General features: G+C 39.2%; 1 protein-coding gene across 1 annotated transcript; it reads left to right on the plus strand.

Moving 5' to 3' along the window:
* Positions 1-44: 44 nt before the first annotated feature.
* On the plus strand, positions 45-19587 carry OSTF1 (osteoclast stimulating factor 1). Its single transcript, XM_083817077.1, has 10 exons — positions 45-237; positions 9952-9998; positions 10523-10573; positions 10657-10720; positions 13889-13942; positions 14395-14502; positions 14927-14976; positions 15081-15159; positions 15640-15738; positions 18535-19587. The coding sequence occupies exons 1-10, from the start codon at positions 201-203 to the stop codon at positions 18591-18593; spliced, it is 648 nt and encodes a 215-aa protein (XP_083673203.1). The 5' UTR covers positions 45-200; the 3' UTR covers positions 18594-19587.
* Positions 19588-20034: the final 447 nt, after the last annotated feature.

Here is a 20034-nt window from a genome sequence, read left to right on the forward strand (position 1 = left end):
GCCTCGGCGCGCAGGGGTTGGCTGCGCACGGCACCACGCGGCCGCCGCTAGGGGGCGCTGCGCACGGCACCGTGGCTGCACACGCCCATCCCTACCTCTGCGCCTCCCTCCCTCCTTCCTCCTTCTGTTCCCCGTTCTCCCCTTCCTCGTCCCCGCCGCCGCCGGGAGCCCGGACAGGGCTCGCCCCGCCGGCCGCAGCCATGTCCAAGCCGCCGCCGCCGAAACCGGCCAAGCCAGGTAAGCAGCGAGGGTCCCGGCGGCCCGCCCGCCGCCCCGCAGAGCAGCCGGGTGCCGGCTGACAGAGCCCCGCCGAGGGGGCGCGGGGCCGTGCCGCCCGCCCGCTGCCTTCCTCTTCCTCGGCTGGGCGCCGCGGGGGTGGCGGCGTGGCCGCGCCGGGGAAGCTTCGAGAAGGCCCCGTCAGGCCCCCGCTGGCCGGGAAGCCGTGGCGGAGGCGGTGCGGGGCTCGCCCCGCGGCCGAGGCAGGGGAGCAGCCTTCCGGGGAGCCTCCGGCGCCCTGCCGCCCGCCCTTACACCCTGCCAGCGCGCTGAGGCGGAGTTCTTGTCCCGAGCCCCTTTCAGGCGCCTTTCGTGAAGAGTTGGTTTCCACAACCTCACAAAAAATACATATTTTTTTTTTCCTAAAAACGTGTTGAAAAAGTTATTAGAAGTGGCGTAGTTTTAAACCTCAGGGTAAAGATATCTTCCTGTAGGTCAACGTACATTCGTCTGCCAAAATTCAAGCCATTAGGTTTACCTTTCTTCTTAATACATCTTAGTGCTTTCCAAAAATACCTCAGTGCTCAACCTGACCAAATATTTTAACAACTCGTAAGTTTTGAATTTGTTTAAAGGAAGTGCAGAACTGGTTTAGAACTCTTAATCCATTGTTACGTACCTACCTGCAGAAGCAAAATCTGTTAAAGCTCTCTGAATGCGGAGTTCCACCCTCGGAAGAATTTCCTCTGCCCTTTAATCTGCTAAGCATCTTTCAAAACTGAACTTACCCATAGGGAAAATAAGGCAGTAATAGAAGTATGGCCCTTGTGGTCTGCCATTGAAAACCTGTATGAGGAAATCTGTGGGCTTCTGAAAGGGTGTGGTGTTATTTTAACAGCCAGATATGTACAAAGAAAAAAATCATCTAGAGTGGGTAACTCAGTTTGTCAATTTGCAGAAAGATGGGTTAAAGTTAAGATTCTTAAGGAATTTAAGGAAATAAACTATTTAACCTCCCAGAGCTACAACACTAACTCTGGTGTTTTATGTCTAATGTTGGGCATTCTTCACGAGTTTGCTGGGATGCAGTTTTGTGGTAAGATTGATCTGATAAAATGCAGGCTGCCATCAAAAGGAGAGGTTCTCTGCACCTCCAACATCCCTTTTCCATTCTGTTTAGTGACAGGGCAAGCTGGATTGGTGCTCCAACACTACAGAACACTTTTTTGTTAGGTTATTCTTACATTATAATGAACTTGCTGATCTGGTTTACCACATGATTGCTTGACACAGCAAAAGGAAATGGGTAGAAATAAATGGCAGAAGAAGAAAGAGGAAGAGAATAAGACTTTCTTAGTAGTCGTTCTCAGCGTCGATTAATGAAAGTCTTTTTGAAAAATGTCTTCTTTTTGAAAAGAGAAAGTCTTACAGAAGCTATTGTGTTAATTTAATTCCAAGGCAGGAAGAGACTGTCTTCTAGTTTACTCCAAAATATTTTGTATATCTGGGTTTGCTCTGTGTATAATACCAGTTACATTTTTAATACTGTCATTGGATCTCTTGGGGTAAAAGGCATTAAAATGTAGCAACTTAAAGACATAAATATAGGGTCTGCATGTCCTGAAACAATTCCTGTAGCTTTTGCTACAAACTGATACATCTGTTCCCAACTTCTAGGCTGCAGATGGTGGAATGTCAGTGTATTTGATCAGGCTGTGTTAATTTTTCTTCATTATTATTAGGTATCCAGACTGTAACCTGGTCTGTAGCTTGTCTCGGAGGACAGCAAGCCTGCTTGCCTTGCCACTGAATGGCTACGATTCAAGACAGATAGAAAACAAGACTTCGGCTGCTGCGGTCCTCTAAGAAATGTTTAAAAAAAAAAAAAAAACAAAAAAAAAAACACTGCAAACTAGACAGAGATGGAAGGAGATGCAGCCAGTGGTAGAGAAGTACATGTAGTGAAATACTCATTTCTAAAACAGTGAGAGTGTTCATCACAGGGCTGTTGGAGATTACAGCTGGAAGGCCAGACAGTGCTTTGAAAATGTGCAAAACAGGACGTGCTAAGGGAAGAATACTAATTACAGCATTAAATGTGTTTTTTTTCTGTACATGAGAGATTTTTATCTGATAAAATACTCTTCGCTTCTAATAATCCTGCTGCATGAACATTGCGTTGGATTTCTCTGTGAAGAGGGGCTTTGTCATCAATAGATTTTAGTCAGTTGTCTGATACATTTGTCAGCTCATGAGCTAGTATTTTGGTGACTGTGTTTAACCTTTGAGTAAGGGGCTGTGGTTGTTTTTAGTGGCTTTAGGAAGCTTCTAATTTTTATTGTTTTGCGACTTTTTCCTTTAAAACATCTAGCTTTCAAAAAAGCTATCTCCTCACTTTGCTTTTCTGCTGAGGCTTTTTGTACCATTCTTGTTTTCAGGCCTGTTTTTCTATTTAGACTTGCCACTGGAGATACAAAAGAGTGGAGTGGGAGCTGAGAATAGTTGAAGCTTTCTTCTAGGTCAGCACTACGCAAGGGTAGGGTTTCTGCTCCATCTTTCAAAAGCTCTATTGATGTCTCAAACTACATTATTCTTTTTAGAGTTCATTAACCTCTTAAACATTCTGTGTCTGATGTAACTTTTGTAAACAGAATTAACTTAATAAATCCTTTGAACCTGACAAGATGTATTCACTTCTGCTAGTTTTTTTCCTTAAACAGTGTTCTGTGATTACACTTTTTGGACTAGAGCCTTACACTTTGTGCAGCAACAGCTTTTCGGGACCTGAAAATGTTATATTAATATTTTAAAGAAACCTTTCTTACTTTCTTATTCTCCAGTTAAGGTAAGATTTGTTGATCCTGGCATAGAGTCCACGTAATACTTACATTTTACAGAGAAAGACAGGTCTTTGTCCCAAGGAAATTACAATTTAAAATGATTCCAATTGAGAGGAAGGGAGGCAGAAGGAAACATATGTAACAGAACGGCTCACTGCCTTTAAAGTAGGTCTGTTGCCTTTGCAGCCACTAGTAGCTTTCACAGTTAAAAATAGAATTCTGAATATAAATATTTAGTTTGAACCACAATCAAGTACTTTTCATGTTACTGAGATGAAGTAGGAGCTGTGGCAGTTACAGGAGTCACAGGAGCAGAAAATATACCCTGAGTGGTACGCTAAGGTCTCGGCAGCCAGTTGTTTCAAACTGATCCCTTTTGTAGTCACAGAAAGGTTTCTGTCAGCTAGGGAGAGGTGGGCATGTGAGTGTGGGGAGCTGTGCCATAGCCTCGAGCTTGAAGGTGGGAGGCTGTGGGGCGAACATCAGCAGAACTATTAAACAGCGCCAACATGAATGCTAAATCTTCATTTCTGACCCCAGACCCTCCATTTACGGCAAGCAGCTTGGTGGGGCTACAAACAGGCTTCCTGCAAGCGAAGGCATTCTCTGTATATGCAAAAATTAAACTGCTAAGAAGAGGAAGATTCAAGCATCAAACTGTGCTGGTCAAAATTAATCTGTGAAATTGTATGCATCAAACACAAAGTGAATATGTCCACATATATCTTCACTGAGAATATTCTTAATTCTAATTTTCTGTAAACAAATGCTGTTTGTTCTTTCTGCTCCAATTATTGATGGGTGCAGTCAATGACTGTTGCTGGGCTACCCCAGTTTGTCATCTATGCTGGTACCAGTCTGCCCTTTGGATTCTTTTCTGTGTATCCCTAAACAGCGTCCCTGTCTTTTTTGCTGGTTTAATGCCCCCCCTTCCCCCTCCTCTCCTATTTGTGTGCCCTTGTTCACTTCTCCTTTCTAACAGAGTGCTATTTAAAAGTGGAAGATAGCTATCTAAATATTGGTACCCCTACTTTTTTGTCTGTCTTAAGGTGGTCCTTAAATGCTGTATTGTACTCCATTGTGCCTCTATGCAAAAATCTTTGAGCAAAATGCCAGGTTTCAAGCAGCAGTTCTGTAAAACATATTCCCACTCTTTAATCCTCCTTGACCGTCTGAGTGTAACAGCACCTTATTTTCCTGTTCCTGAAAAGTCAGGGGAAGAAAGTTTCCATCTGCCCTTAATGTCCTTCTAAGAAAACAGCATGTTTCCAAAGACACATGCATTGTCATAACACAAGCATTTCTTTCCTTGTTAAAGCAAAGTGCAAGCATATCACAAATGATCCTGATCTGTAGTTTTCCCATAATGCCAGCTCTCGACAAAAAGCATTGTGGCTTCCAATTGCTGCTGTTGCCAGGTTGTGTAATTCCTTTGTAGGGTCTTAAACCAACACTGAGAAAGCACACACTGGTTTTGACAGCGTGCAGTCTGTGAGGCAGAAGATATTTCTCATGCTTCAGAGAAAATCATCTGAATGTGTATCAAAATGCACAATTTGTGTTCTGGGAGGAGACTCTGAGATTTACATAGGCCCTTGAACCTGCCCTTTTTCCCCCCGCCCCAGAGCTTATTCATACTTTCTCTTTTTGGTCAATTTGTTACAGGTGGGGATTGAAATCAGTTGATTTCAATCAAATTGCTACTAGACTCTCCCTGATTCTCAGCTATGTCTGTGCAGCCTTGGAGGATGGTCAAGGGGGAGGATGGTCGCCGGCTAATGGCTGGTGACAGTTAGCCAAGAATTAGCTTGAACTCTTACGGAAGTTGATGGACTTGAAGTTTTCTAATTTGTGTGTAGAAGACTATAGTCCGTAGTGCAGAGGGTATTCCATTCCCTCTGTTACAGGCACTGACAGGGCATTGTGATACCCAGGGAGTCTTTATCTAAAGAAAGTTAATTACTCTGATTTTTATGGTAGTCTAGTGCTACTCACTCTAAATGTAGTCGATGAAAAGATGCTCCATTGTAACCAATATCTGATTTGTGAAAAGTTGTTTGGATCAGTCAGTGAAATTTGATTGTGTCTGTCTCTGGCAGGAGAACCGGGATGTAAAATTCTAGCAAAAGACCTGTATTGGTTCACTGGAGCCAAGCCTTGATTGGCTTATAATCATGATTATTTTAACTAAAATAAATGGCTCTCACATTCAGGAAGCTGTTGTATTGTGTGTTTTTTGTTATTGGTAGTTTTGTTTGTTTGTGTTTGCTGAAAAAGCAATACAAAATGACTAATGAAGTTGTTTTCCCTCCCCTTTGGTGCTAGAAGTTTGGCCTCACTCAGATGGCTAAATAAGTAATGCCATGCAAGAATCTTTTCTTTCTTTCACAGGTGAAAGCAAATAAGAGGAAAGCAGAAAATGCTTTAGGTGCAAGTTGAGTGGAATTTTAATGCTGGTGTCTATGACGGCATTCAGAAGCTGGGGTAAAAGAACAGAAGGGAAGTGGGGGGGGAGCATTACTGAGAGAAACTAAATCTGTTGCAACTAAATTTGTTGCAAGAACACAGCGCTTCTTTGAAAACAACCTTTTATTAATGACACTGCTATTAAAATCAAAATTGTTAGGAAACAAAGTTTCTGGTCTTTTGAAAAAAATTTTTTTTTTAAACTTTGCATTGGAAAACCCGATAGAGGTCTTGTGTAGTTCAGTATATGTTAGAAGCTGCCTTTTTAAACTGTTGTTACTGTTTAGTACCACAGTTTCTTTACTTTCATGAGTGTTATTTCTTACTAAACTGTTAAGAGGAGTCTGAGTTGCGTGTTTCCTTTCTTGATAAAAGCATTCTGTAGGAGAAATTATCAGAAAGAATTCAGAGGAATTTAGGTTGACTCACCTTGTCCTGCTGCTGGGTGAGGGTTTGGTAAATTGTGACATGGGTGTTTTGTATGCTGAGTTCACTTGACTGTGTAGTATGTGTAATAAATTATCCTTTTTTGTCAGATAGTTGTATTGCAGATGTTTAATAAAAATCCTGTGAAAAGGGAAAAGGCAGACTTGTGGCTGAAGTACGGAACTGAAAAGGACTGTTCAGATTTGTCCCTGCAGTTACTGTGGGACATATCTCTGCACTGTGCTTCTATTTTTTTTTATTTTTAGAAGTGATACTGCCTTTGTTAGTTTTGCTGATAACGAAGTTGTTAATGTTTGCCTGACACCTTGAAACCTCAAAAAAATAAAAAATTACACGTGTCTTTTGTATTTTGGTTATTTTGTTCTAGAAATACCTGTTTAGGAGGTGCAGCCAGTTGACCGGCAAATTCACATCAGTGCTAATAACTTATATCTCCATCCTACAGGAATCTTACAAAGTGGTTAGTGGTGAAAGGAGGGTAGTAAAGAGGAGCACAGCAGGTTGTAAAGAGGAGCACAGCAGGTCCTCCGGCATGTTCTAATTTTGTGCTTATTCCAGAGGACACCAGCCAGGGAAAGATGTAATTTTGTACGCAAGCCTGGGGATGTGCATTGCTAGATAAAAGTACTTGTATTCAAGTGATTGTGGCTACTCGTGTGCCTAGTAAAAAACAGGTTATTGGTATTTCCAGAACAGGGGTACTAATTTAATATGCCCCTTGAGTCCCTATATTTTGTTATTTTAAATCTCCCAGACTGTGAAGTGCTAAAATCATATTATTCTTTGCTCTTAAATGCAGCAATGTAAACAGGCTTAATGTCTGTTTATCAAGAAAAACTTAAAAGATAATTTGAGAATGCCAGCAATAAGTAGTGTTTAACTCTGTATGAAGTACTGTAAAACTAAAGTTTACCAGACTTACTGTTTTGTAGATGCAGATCTGTACTTCATCAGAGGGAAATGTTCTAGAACGTGCTGTACTGTGAAGCCGTGAGTTAACATTTGGGGAAGTAACTCTGTATTTCTGTTGTATAGAATAAAACATACACAGAAAGCAAATTGCCTTTAGTTTAAAAAACTTTTCAACAGTGCTTTTATCAGATTGAGTATTTCCATTGTTCTTCTCCAGTTTTAGAAAACTGTTAAACTGTGGGTACGTGTGTAGTGCACTATTACTGGAAATGCATACTGTACAAAGATCTATATTTCTTGCTTTTCCCTGTCTTCTGCCAACTTATCATTTCTGCTTTATTATTTGTTATTCTTCCTTTTTGGTCTCCAGTTTCTCCTTTTACTTAAGTAGAACCTTGAAAAGTAGTGGGTGATGGTTAAAGTCATCAAAGTATGTAGTGTGCAGTCCTTCTGTGCATTTTACTGTCATCTGTGGAAGAAAGTCTGGGATAAGGAACAGTAGTACTCTGTATCACCCACCCCTTTATGTCACCCATCCTGGTTTGTCATCTCGTTCTTTCTCCATATGTTTTTTTTTTTTTTTTAATTATTGACTACTAGCCACAGTTTGGACACTTCATTCTGAAACTCTTGTGTCTATGACACGTTATTGTTTGGTTGTTTTTCTTCATCATTTCAATACATGTAATGAACAGAGAAGAGGTTTCATTCTTTTTAGCTGCTGCCTCAGTACAGGTATTTAGTTTCTGGAGCGTGGCTCTGTAAAGTGTTGAACCCTTTATGTCTAAGTAATGGCTGCTGTGTGAGAGAGAATTCCAATGGTATTACTCAAAAAAAAATAAAGATCTGGGAGAAGCATGGGATATAGCTATAGACTGGAAGAAAAATAGTATTTTCAGTGTCTGCATGCATTTGGTAATTAAGAAAGTTAACAGTTCAATTTTATGGATATATCATTACATATACTTAGCCACAAAAAAAGCTTGAGAGAGAGGACTAGAGAAATATTTCGCTTAGCAGTTACACATTGATAGATGTCCCTATATAAACATAGACTGTGCCATGGCTCTTGCCTGAGAGCATCTAGAGGCATTGCTAATCGGTCGCAGGAAGTGATTGTCCCGCTCTACTCTGCACTGGTGCGGCCTCATCTCAAGTACTGTGCGCAGTTCTGGGCACCACAGTGCAAAAAAGGACATGAAACTGCTGGAGAGTGTCCAGAGGAGGGCGACGAAGATGGTGAAGGGCCTAGAGGGGAAGACACATGAGGAGCGGCTGAGGTCACTGGGCCTGTTCAGCCTGGAGAAGAGGAGGCTGAGGGGGGACCTCATCGCAGTCTACAGCTTCCTCTCGAGGGGGAGTGGAGAGGCAGGTGACCTATTCTCCGTTATCACCAGTGACAGGACCCGCGGGAACAGTGTTAAGCTGAGGCAGGGGAAGTTTAGGCTGGACATCAGGAAGAGGTTCTTCACCGAGAGGGTGGTTGCACACTGGAACAGGCTCCCCAGTGAAGTAGTCACTGCACCAAGCCTGTCTGAATTTAAGAAGAGATTGGACTGTGCACTTTTGGGCAGACCTGTGCGGTGCCAGGAGTTGGACTTGATGATCCTTATGGGTCCCTTCCAACTCGGGATATTCTGTGATTCTATTTGAAGATGTCTTTCAAGAGCTACTCCAGGACTTTGGGATATGGATCAAAATGGCAGACTGATCAATATGGCAGCTTATACAGTTGAGTACCATCCCTCTTTCTCAAGCCTGTCAGCATATATATATTTAGACTGAGCCCTTAAGTTAACTCTGTAAAATGCTTAAACTCTAAAACTCCTGTCAGTAGGCTATTAGATGCTGGGGTAAGAAAGAGTACCTCTAACAAGAAAGTATCTCAAGACATTTTTTGCCTCTTCTTCTTTAGAGAAGGATAAGGGCTTATTCTTAAGAGATAGGGAAACTTACTCTTTTGTTGCTCAATTCTCTCCACATAATTTACGCCTTAACATACTATGCAAGAGTCTGTGTAACCACACTTTGTTGTACAGTGTGAATCTTGGGCAGTACATTCATCAGTGACAGAACACATAAAATAGCCTTTTCTAAGTAGTACATTGTCTAAATAAACCAAAGAACTGCTTTGATTATAAGTTAGTCTGTACAACATGTGAAACTGCAGTACAGTGTGGCTTACTTACATAATTGTGATATTTAAAAGTAAACAAAACAGTTTGTATATTTCTCCATCAAGTTCAGTAGATTTCAGCAGTCCAGTTAATAAAGTTATGGAATGTACATGTTTCTTCTCCTGAACCCATCTTATACCTTCTGCTTTGTGTGCTCAGAATGCACCTAGATTGAATATTTTTAAATGTTTATAGGGATGCTTCTTTTGCAGTTAATGCAGTTAAATTTCTGCCTCTCTGTACTAAAGTTACGTTTTCTGGGCCTGGATGCTGCTAAGAGTCTCTTAAAACTGCCCTATTAAAATAAACATTGCTTACTCAGTGGAATTGCAAACACTATAGGTTATTTTAAGCATGTAAGCAGAATGCCTTATAAGTTGTACATTACATAAATAGGGCTCGCTGACTAGGTATCATTTTTCTTCAAGTCCTGCAATGATTTCTGTGCCATTGTGTTATTTTTCTGATTAATAATGACTGCAAGTATGGGAGCATAGGACAGACATCAGTCATTGCTTTGTTTCTTTATTCCTTCCTTAATTCTGTAGAATTTGACATTATTAAAAAAATACAAATATATGAGTGCATGGGTGAGTAAATGACTGGAACTACACTTTATCTCAGAAATCAGTGGCAATACTTAAGCTGATTTACATGGTTAGCCATGAAGACGGTAAGATGTGTAGGACTGGTCAGTAGACCCATTTCCTTCAGAATCATGCTGCTGAGTTCAGTATTTTCATCATCACTTTCATTGTTAAATTCATACCACAAACTCATTCAGCAAGCAGTTTTAAGGGTTAAGGAAATGAATTTACTTGGATTTGGGGGCTGTATGTGTACGCAGTGTTTAGAAAGCATGGTATTGATATTTTTTTTTATTATTTTTTTAGGGCAGGTTAAAGTGTTCAGAGCCCTATATACATTTGAACCCAGAACGGTAAGTATACCCATATTTTAGGATTTGGAGGGGCTTATTTTAAAACTTCTCTATAATAACGTTTCTTTAGTTCTGCTAGGGTTGGACTATCAGACTTGCTGTACTACTTTTCATTGAAATAGTGTGTTGATGGATACTGGTTCTTAAATATGACTTTTCTTTTCTTCCAAAGGCAACAAGGATAATTGAGAACTGAGAGAGTTGATGAACTGGGACCAGCCAAGAAAGGGGAAGAAGTTAACACAAGATATATTTCACTGCTTTTGTTGCACAGTGTTCAGTTGGAAAGACCAAAGTCTTTCCGTAGCAGTCAGGAAGATGACAGATCCAAAAAGTTAGCTGCAGGCAAGTCAAACTGCAGTATCAGACTGTCAGGCAGTTGTCTAGTATCTACAGAATTAGAACTATTGTCATTTTGAAAGAAACGCTGAATAGACTCTGCTTTTTACAGGTATTTATTTTACTTAATTACACACACCCAGATTTTTGTTTACCCTTACTTTTATTTTAATTATTTTTTTAAGCCAGATGAACTGTACTTTGAAGAAGGAGATATCATTTACATCTCAGATATGGTAAGTCTGACACATCCCATACAGACCATATACTTCTGAGATGCATTATATGCCTCCTAATCTCTTTTCTCCTTTCTCTCCAGAGTGATACAAACTGGTGGAAAGGAACTTGCAAAGGAAGAACTGGACTAATTCCAAGCAACTATGGTAATGTCTAGAATATTTTCATTTAGTAAGATCATTTACAGTCAAAGGAAACGGCCAAATTAAAATTACTGATACACTTACTTTCAGACACTGTTAACAATATTGGCATTTAACAGTACTCTACCAGGGTATTTTGGAATACTTCTGCAATATCACTTACCACTATTCATCAGCAGTATACATGCCGTGAGTTTGCCAAGTATTTGTTTCTAAGTGTGCATGTAACAGCAGGAGGTGTTCTTAGTTTTGACAGGAAGAACGCATGGATATAAAGGAGGATTCTACAGAGTACACACAACTCATAGGCTTACATTTTCTATAACCTTAGTGAATGTATTCCAACCTTTAAGATCTTATTAGCAGTGTCTTAGCTGTATTCTTTCTGTTCGTATATTAGTTTTGGTTTGAGGTGTTGTTTTTTAAGTTGTTGTTGTTGTTTGTTTGGTTTTTGGTTCTTTTTTTAGTAAATCTAATGATGGACGCAAATCCTTTCATAATTTGGAGCTTGAGAAGCTGTCAGAGCTTCTGGGTGGCTTCTTACAGAGATAAATTATCAATATTTGGAATGTTAAATAAATACTGTATGTGGACAGGAGTCTAAAGCAGATGAGCAATTCTGTAGATATCCTTTGTTGCTTTTTTGTCTTTTTTTTTTCCCCTGCAGAAGAAATAAGGCTGTTTTGTTTGACATTTGTTGGTTTTTAACAAACCTATTCAGCTACAGAAGAAAATGTTTTCTTGATTGCACCAACATTAAACATACCTGTTTCGACAGAATAGAAATTGCTTTTTCACATTCAACTAAAATCATTTTGAAAAGCCATGAGTACTGTAATCACAGCACAATTCTTCTGAGTCCACCCAGGAAGTGTAGGCAGAGTAGCAGTGTCACGTGACAGGTTGCATCAGAACTGTTAGTATTTTGGTAACTGTGTGGTTGCTCTGTGTTGTCCCTTCTTCACCAGGAGACATGGTAGCAATGCTATATGGTTCCCCACCCTGACCTGTACTTAGTAGAATTATATGAGTAGAAGACTACAGTGCAGTTATTGAGACCATAGTGTACAATTTCACTTGCAGAAAAACTTTGTGACTTCTAGACTGGCTCTATTCCTGCCAGAGATGATTGCTGTTATATACAAGAATAGTTTAAAGGTGCTTACCTGCACTCAAATTTCTTTTAGACATTGAAGCGTGCTGTATTTAATATAAAATCAGCAGTTATCAATTTGGAAAATTTGCTTCCAGTGTTTCACTGCAAAAATTATCTGAGCAGCATTTAGCTTTCATCAGCATTGGTGAGCCTGTATCTGGAGTGCTGTGTGTAGTTCTCGGCTCCCCTGTACAAGAGAGGCATGGAGTTACTGGAGCACCTCTCCTGTGAAGAAGTGGTGTGGTCTTCTTCCTTGGCAGTCTTCAAAAGCTGTCCGGACGTGGTCCTGGGCAGCCTGCTCCGGGTGGCTTTACCTGAGTAGGGGCATGGGACTAGATGACCTTCAGAGGACCCTTCCAATCTAAACCGCTCTGATTTTAGGCCAGAGGGATGTGTCTGTGTGCATGCATTTGCAAAATTTAATGTGTAAGCAGAACAGAAACCTATGCAGAACCTACGAGTGAAGAGTGCTAGGAACATGTTTTCCAATTTAGACAAAGAGTACAAAATCTTCATAAGTTTGCTTCCACTGGTCATCACAGTTAGGTCTGCCTAGGTTTAGTCTTAACTACTGAAACAGTGATATCTCCTCGTGTTCTTCTGCAACCTTTTTGAGGAAGGTGGAGACAGACATGAAACTGCTGAGGCTCTGGTGGGGTCTTGTACTCCACTTGCTGGGCTTGAAGGAACATGTCTGAAAAGACTGAATGGAAAAGCTGACGAAGCCCGAATCAAGTGTTATCTGCATTGAAAGTACTGATTACTGAACTTCTGACAGTTTTATAAGGACAAAATTATTTTTAGGTTTCTAAGAGAGTGTTATGCTTTATGAAAGTTAATGCTTTCTGCCGTGCATTACAAGCACTACTAAATATCTACTAAATATCACTAGGGCATTCTGCCTGTGTGATGGCTATCCGCTGTGGGACCAGCTTCTCCCGCTCTGCTTTAGGATTCTGCTCACTGCTGGCACAAACTTTTGGAACATGAAATACTGGAATCTAGCAGTTATATTTTTATTTTATTCACAGTTAGAGAAACATGAAATGTTGAAATTACAAGTCATTATGGGAGGAATATACACCAAAGTAAGAAATGGTGTAGCGAGGTTATGACAGTCTTGAGACTTCTGTTTCTGATAATTGAAATATGTTATATTTCTGCATTGCATCTGATTGTAGTAGCAGTTTGATCTGAGAAACATACTCTTATAGTCTCCCTGCCTAGGATAACGAGCTGTAGAGCAAGAACATAGAGAGCCTACTAGTCTCAGATTGTACTTGTCTGTACGTATAGTAGTCACAAGCTTTTTCACCTAAAAACTACTAAAAAAAGGAGTTGCCAAATCACAGCCGCACTTTCAGCTGTTCCACAGTGCTGTTCAGTTTCTTTTCTCTGTTGCAACAGCACAGTGACCAGGAACTGTTGGCTTCTCTTCTCGAGTAAAACCTAAAGCTTGTGAGATGAAGCAAAGATCTACATAAGCCTGAACTTCAGTCTGGTCACTGCTATATTCATTGCTTCAGCAGTTATGATTTGCAGCTCTCCTGTAAGTTTTCCAGGGAAAATAAAAACCTCTGTAAAATAAGTTGTAAGCCTGTTGACAGTGGGTTTTCTTAGCTATCTTTCAGAGACCCCTTGGAAATAATTCACTTATAATGGCAAGCTGTAGGTTGAAAACCTAGTCGCATGCAGTTACTTAAGAACATTACAATTGTGGAATGGCAAGTAACAAGTGAGATAAAATATTACCAGATACCTAATGCCTTGCAACCTCTGATCAATTTAATGCTGTGCTTTGAAGTTTTTACAAGCTCTTTTCTGAATTGCTTTCCTATATATAGGAAATTGAAGCGTATCTGACTACTCCACCAGTCACAAGTCCCCTTTCAGACGTGAATCAAATATGTATTACTGTCTCTTGCAGAACAAATAGCAAGTTTTATTTCTGTACAGAAATCAAGTATCTCTTCACTTTCAGATGTAGTTAGAATGTACTGTCTGTTTCATTTCAGTGGCCGAACAAGCTGAATCTATTGATAATCCATTGCATGAAGCTGCCAAGCGAGGTAAGTGTGATTTGGATTTTAGTTGTGTAATGTTAAAAGACTGTTTGTTTTGTGCTAAAATAATGTATTTAGAATGAAGTTATCCTGTCTGTTTTGTTTATCTGATATCTTGAACTGGCAAGATAGTTATCTGTTGAAGTTCTGCAGCTTTCAGAAGCTGTTTTACAGCCTGGTAAAATTGCCACTCTATGTGACATGATTGTATACACAGCAGAAACAGTTGTTGTCTTCCATTTAGCTTTATAGGGACCTGAAGGTCTCCTGAGAACGGAGGAAGAGATGTTTGCAATGAGTTGGACAGGATGTTTTACAAATTATAGTTGTTTCTGATAATAACTTTTTCTCCTCGTATGTTCATGGTAAGACTGGCAGTTTTCAGAAAAAACTAAGTAATGTTTCTGTTAGCTTTTAAAAGAAAAAAAAAAATCAGTAAAACAGAATTTGTTTTTCAGGCAATCTAAGCTGGTTGAGAGAATGTTTGGATAACCGAGTTGGGGTCAATGGCTTAGACAAAGCTGGAAACACAGCCCTGTACTGGGCATGCCATGGAGGCCACAAAGGTATGAGCAAATTCATTGGAAATAACTGTCCTCTGATTTTCTTGATTGGCTTGTTAGACAGATTGCTAAATAATAAAGCAAGGATTTTTTGTATAGATATATATATATTCTTAAGAGAAGTTAAAACTATAAGGGAGGTTCAGATCCATCAAATGCTATGTGTTTTGTTGTTGCTGTTGAAGCGGGCTTTCTAATCACTGTAACTGTTAGAAGCGGAGAGGGAAGAAGGACAGACCAAAAAAAGTGTTGCATATTTTGTTGTAGTGACTGACTGATGATTGATTCCTGAACATGTTCTGGCTGTTAGAAATTTTCATTAGCTAATTGGATCTCTTTTTCCTTGAATCTTACTAACACCTGTACTGTGAATGTAAATAAGACCATTTTGTTTCCACTAAACTTTTTTTTTTCCTGTTCTCTGCAGATATAGTGGATGTTCTGTTTACCCAAGCAAACCTAGAGTTAAACCAACAGGTAGGACCCTTACACTATAGATGTGATTTTATTTGTCCTCGGTACAGGCTGAAAGGTTTTTTTGCTGTGTTTTAATCCTGTTGCTTTTCCCTCTAACTCCACAGAACAAATTGGGAGACACAGCTTTGCATGCTGCTGCATGGAAAGGTTATGCAGATATTGTAGAGATGCTGCTGGCAAAGGGTAAAGATCTTCACCAAGATTTCAACAATCTGTGTGGCAGACGAGCTTCCTGAATTTTTATTAATGTGTATATTTAAATTCTTTTCCTGTAACCCAGTTACAATCTCTAGCCAGCTTACCTGCCATGACTTTATAAGCCTTACAAAAAAATTCTGGCAGCTGTTTGGAAAGTAGACACCTCACATGCTTAAATTAAATTTCATCCTGCTATGTGGACAAAATTAGGCACTTAACCCCAGAACAGCAATTCCATTTCCTTCTTGGAAAGGGAGAGTAGCCAGCAATTTCCCCAGCCAGCTGTAGCTTTTGGAAGCCCGTCCGTACCTTTTAGTCTGCTTCAGATCAGTCCACAGATGAGATCTCCTTGTCCATTATTCTGAGCTGTTTTACCCATGCTACTGAAACTCATGTCTTACTTAATACCATTGCTCAGGGCATACCTGGGACAGTGATTCATAATGGAAATTTTCTGTTATAAAGGGGCAAGAACAGATCTGAAGAACAATGAGAAGAAACTGGCTTTAGACATGGCAACCAACGCAGCTTGTGCTTCACTGCTTAAGAAGAAACAGAGTGCAGGTATTTATAATTTTGTTCTTCTGATAATTTTTTCCTCTTTGGAGGATGCACTATTTCAGCCAAATATCAACATGTTGTTAGTCGTAATAATTGCTCTGGAGCTAGATGGGCTAAGAGTTTTGTTTGGAAGGGTTTATTTGAATGGGGTTAGTTCAGCAGAGGCGTGATAGGCCTGTGGTTCATCACATGCAGTGTGGTTGACTCCACACAAAATGACATCCTACTTACCAAGAAGCAAAGGAGTTTGTGGAAACAGTAAGGGCTATTCAGAAGAAAAGCAAGGATGGAAACTTCCTTTAGGAACAGTATACCACAAGGAACAGGGTGTGAGAATGAAGCAGTGTCGGTATGTTTTCTCTGTTCCTCTAAACTAAGTCAACATCTGCAGAAACTCCTCTTTTTTTTTGTCTTGTTCCTTTTACAATTTTTTACTCCTATGTCTCTCTAAGTGATATTCAGTGGAGGAATAAAGAAATAATGCTTTCAGGTATTTATCAAAATAGTCTCACTGCCTCCCACTTGTGTTCATCTTTCCTAACAGCACAATGTCTGTGTACAAAAGGCTTCTAGGAGATAAAGAGGACATTTTAAAAAGGTGAACAAAGACTGAATTGCTCAGTGTCACATAAGCAACATCACCTGTGACTTTCAGGAGGCTGAAATTTGTGTGGAAACCCTAAGTGAATTACACATAAGATGAGAAATGTCTTAAAGATACAGGCAGTGACAACTTGTACCAGTGGGATATGCAGTCTAGCAACTGTACTGTTGAAGGTCTAGCATGGAAAACATGAGAACAGAAGGAATTACTTGGGGGTAATACGCAGTTGTGGGAGTTAAACGATGGAACATCTGACAGTAGCTTTGAAGGATGATGATCAGTTGCAGCAAAAATACTGATCAGCTTTTTGATAGAGGTAATACCCGGATTTCCTAGAAAATGTTGACAAACAATTTCTGTCAATTTTGGCTCTGAAGAAAGCAGTTGTAACCCGGGGCAGACTTTCCTTTGTTTCAATATTTTTTTTTCTCCAATGTTATCTAATCCCTGTTAGGACGACTTACTTAATTTTTTTCTTGTCTGGTTTAGACACCTGGTATGGGACTATTTTCTGTTCTAATGTCCCAAATAATTAATGTTTCATTTTGTGAAAAATGAAACTTGAGAAACTTCTAGAAACTTTACCTACTTTTGGTGCATTTGCTTCACTCCTGAATTATTTTGTTTCACAGCTAATTTTTCATCTTTACTCACTTCATCTGTTGCCAGGCTCTGATACTCTCACACAGTTTTCTTGTTTGCCTTGATATGAGAGCTGATGTTAGTTTTTTAACTGCAGTTTCAATATTAGCTTCCTTGCTTGTTTTTCTCTTTAAATTTGGTCATTTACAATTGATGTGATACCACTGGTCTGTATACTTTTCTTGTTTGCTGTATTTTCTTGGTCATTTGTATTCATTCCTTTTTTTCTATGACTTGATTATACATTTCAGTATTTCAAGTATCTGTCAGTTAAAATATGTTTCTTTTTCAGATGTTCAGTCCTATTTCAGTGATCTTCCTGTCCCCATTTTCTGATCTGTTCTTATTTAGATATGGCTTATATCACAAGACATCTGTAAAATATTTTGTTTTCTCCAAGGAAGGTTACTTACATTCAACTTCCACAAGTTAAATGTCCAATTTTGTTTTATGATTTTACACACAGATTCATGTGTGTACACATGACTGTTGAAGTATATTCTAAGAAATGAGAGTTATTAAGATTGTGCCATAGGAATGCAAAAAGATTGTGTTGCTTTTGCTTTTGAGAAAATAGGATTTGTCCTTTCCTGAAGCATGGCCCCTTGAACACAGGGCTCTACTGTTTCTTGTTTCTTTCCTTCCTTTGCTTTTCCTACTAAAGAGAAAAAACTTTCTTAAATTTCTTTTATCAAAATGATTCTGCAGGTCAGTTTAAATTTGCTAATTTTTATTCTACAAGTCTAGTATAGCATAGTTATAATTTCTGTGCATTACATAAGTCTACACTCGATACTAATAATATTTAAATATATTATTGCAAAACTATGACTGACTAGGATCTTATGATTCTTTGCTCCCAGTAGTACAGAATAATATACATTATATACGATACATATTACTGTATATTTGAAAATCTGTTGGAAAATAATTATTTATCACAGAAAGCCTTTGCTGCTTATTTATCTTTGTGTAGTCCCAAAGATAGATGTAGTTCTCCGGGTACTGCTGCACATCTGGGGAATATACTTCAGTACTCCTGTGTTCCACTTATCATTTTTTCAAAAGCATAAACTCATAAAGTAAGTAGATCTAAGAAATGCTTGCTTAGGAAAAAAATCTAGGTGAGGAAAGAGGAGACAATGATTGAATGTGTTCGATTTTAAGTGGAGAATGGTAGCCATGTAAGCACTTGGAAGAAAATTACATAGACTCTTCTGCCAACGCAGCCCTCCTTTCCTTTTTGATTTGAAGTTAATGTATACAGAAAATACAACTAGAGAGTTCCATCTCTGTTGTACAGCTCCTAACAAGCCAGGAGATGGCTCCTGAGGGTCACTGAGGACAGACTACATCATATACATAGGAGATGTGACTGGCTTAGCCCTATCTTTGCAATCCAAATCTTCAGCCCCAGCATCCATATAGTGCTAGCATCCCTGAATGATAGCAATCAGTTTTCTCAGATACTGATTTGCAAGCATTGCAAATCTATTTTTTTTGAGGCTTTGATTTTTATCCCAAGCTAAAAGAGATCTTTGTGTTTTTTCCAGGTACGGTCCGAACATTAAGTAATGCGGAGGAATACCTCGATGATGAAGACTCCGATTAGCTTTTTCCATTCAGCCTGAAGAACTATAACCTATGCTGCCTATTTCCAAAGCTTATCTTTAAAACTGTAAAATTATCTTACTTAAAGTATTGCAGTCTTCCAATATAGCTTATAAATAAGAGGGTAAAATAATGCTTTCTAAGGGAACAATCTTCATGTGTATCAGAAAATGCCACGTTACAAGTCAGAGTTCCTTTGGGATTATCTGACAGGGGATGTGTGGCTTAGCCTTTCCTTTCTTATCTCTTGAACGGGCAGAGGACAGTCTTCTGAACTCACAGTTTTCATCTCAGGCCTTCCCAGCAAGTGCCTTGCATCTCCGGAATACAATCCTCAAACTTGAAAGGTCCCTCTGGGACAACAGGACACCATTGCTAACATTCCCCAAAGTACTCCTGGGTATAGGTTCCATTGTGCAGCAAGATAATACTGGCAGCGTCAGTACTGGCTGACAGGTGTGAATGGAGATGCTGCTGTAGAGTGACCATCTTCCCACGTGGAGCCAGCACGACAACATACGGTTTTGGAGGCTTGAGTCTAGGGTTTTGTTTTTTTTTTGTTTGTTTGTTTGTTTTAATTCCCTCTTCATCTCACTTAGTGTAAGGGGTAGTAGGATCTGGATCTGTCCCTGGATGCTTTTTCTTCTCTGCTTCTGTGGGCCCAATCCCTGAAATATAAACTCAGGTGAAATAATTGCTTAAGTCAGTTTTGCTTCAGAAATACACTTAATTTTGGACTTAATGACTTGATTATTTTGCTTTTGAAATGCATTCTGTTGAAACTATTCATAGTGAAAGGAAGGCTGAATATTTTTCTGTTTATCCTGCCTACATTTTTTTACTGATCTCTTGCTTTTATTTTTTAAGTGTTCTTATATTTGTCCTAAATTACCTCAAAGCTTAAATGTTTTTGAAGGAATGAGGGAAAAGATGTATATTGAATATACCACAGGTGTATTCAAAAGAGGCATGTGAATAAACGTTTTTAAAATGTGTGGTTTCTTCCTGTGAATTAAAGACAGTTAAGAATTTAAGCCACTTTCAAGCTTCCCTGCAGAGTTAAAGAAATATTTCATTCAGATTGCTCAAATAGCTTCAGCCAAAGATTATACCCTAATGAGGGGTACTTGTGATGGTAGAAAGTGTGGCAAGTATTTGTGATACAGTCTTACTTTTGAATTTTTTTGGCTAAGTTTGCTGTTAGCAACTTTGACAGATTCAGTCCAATATGAAATACTCTGTGATAATTAACAAAAAATAATAATAATTGTGACAGGTAGGGTAAAAATGAAAATTGGTATTTTAGAGATTAAAAGTAGCCCTAGAGCATCATAAGATCACATTTTAAAATATATTGAACCAGATACTCATACTTTTATTATCCTGGAAAGAAGTAAATACAGATAAAGGTTTTCAAATAAACACCTTCCAAAGAAGGCAGC

The sequence above is a fragment of the Anser anser genome, assembly GCF_964211835.1.
Source record: "Anser anser genome assembly, chromosome: Z".
Taxonomy (NCBI): Eukaryota; Metazoa; Chordata; class Aves; order Anseriformes; family Anatidae; genus Anser; species Anser anser.

Excerpts from the sequence above, each read along its gene's own strand:
- OSTF1 (XM_083817077.1), top strand. The coding sequence starts at position 201 with ATGTCCAAGCCGCCGCCGCCGAAACCGGCCAAGCCAG. Across the intron at positions 10,721-13,888 it reads ACTAATTCCAAGCAACTATG|TGGCCGAACAAGCTGAATCT; the intron begins GTAATGTCTAGA and ends GTTTCATTTCAG. Across the intron at positions 14,503-14,926 it reads ATGCCATGGAGGCCACAAAG|ATATAGTGGATGTTCTGTTT; the intron begins GTATGAGCAAAT and ends TGTTCTCTGCAG.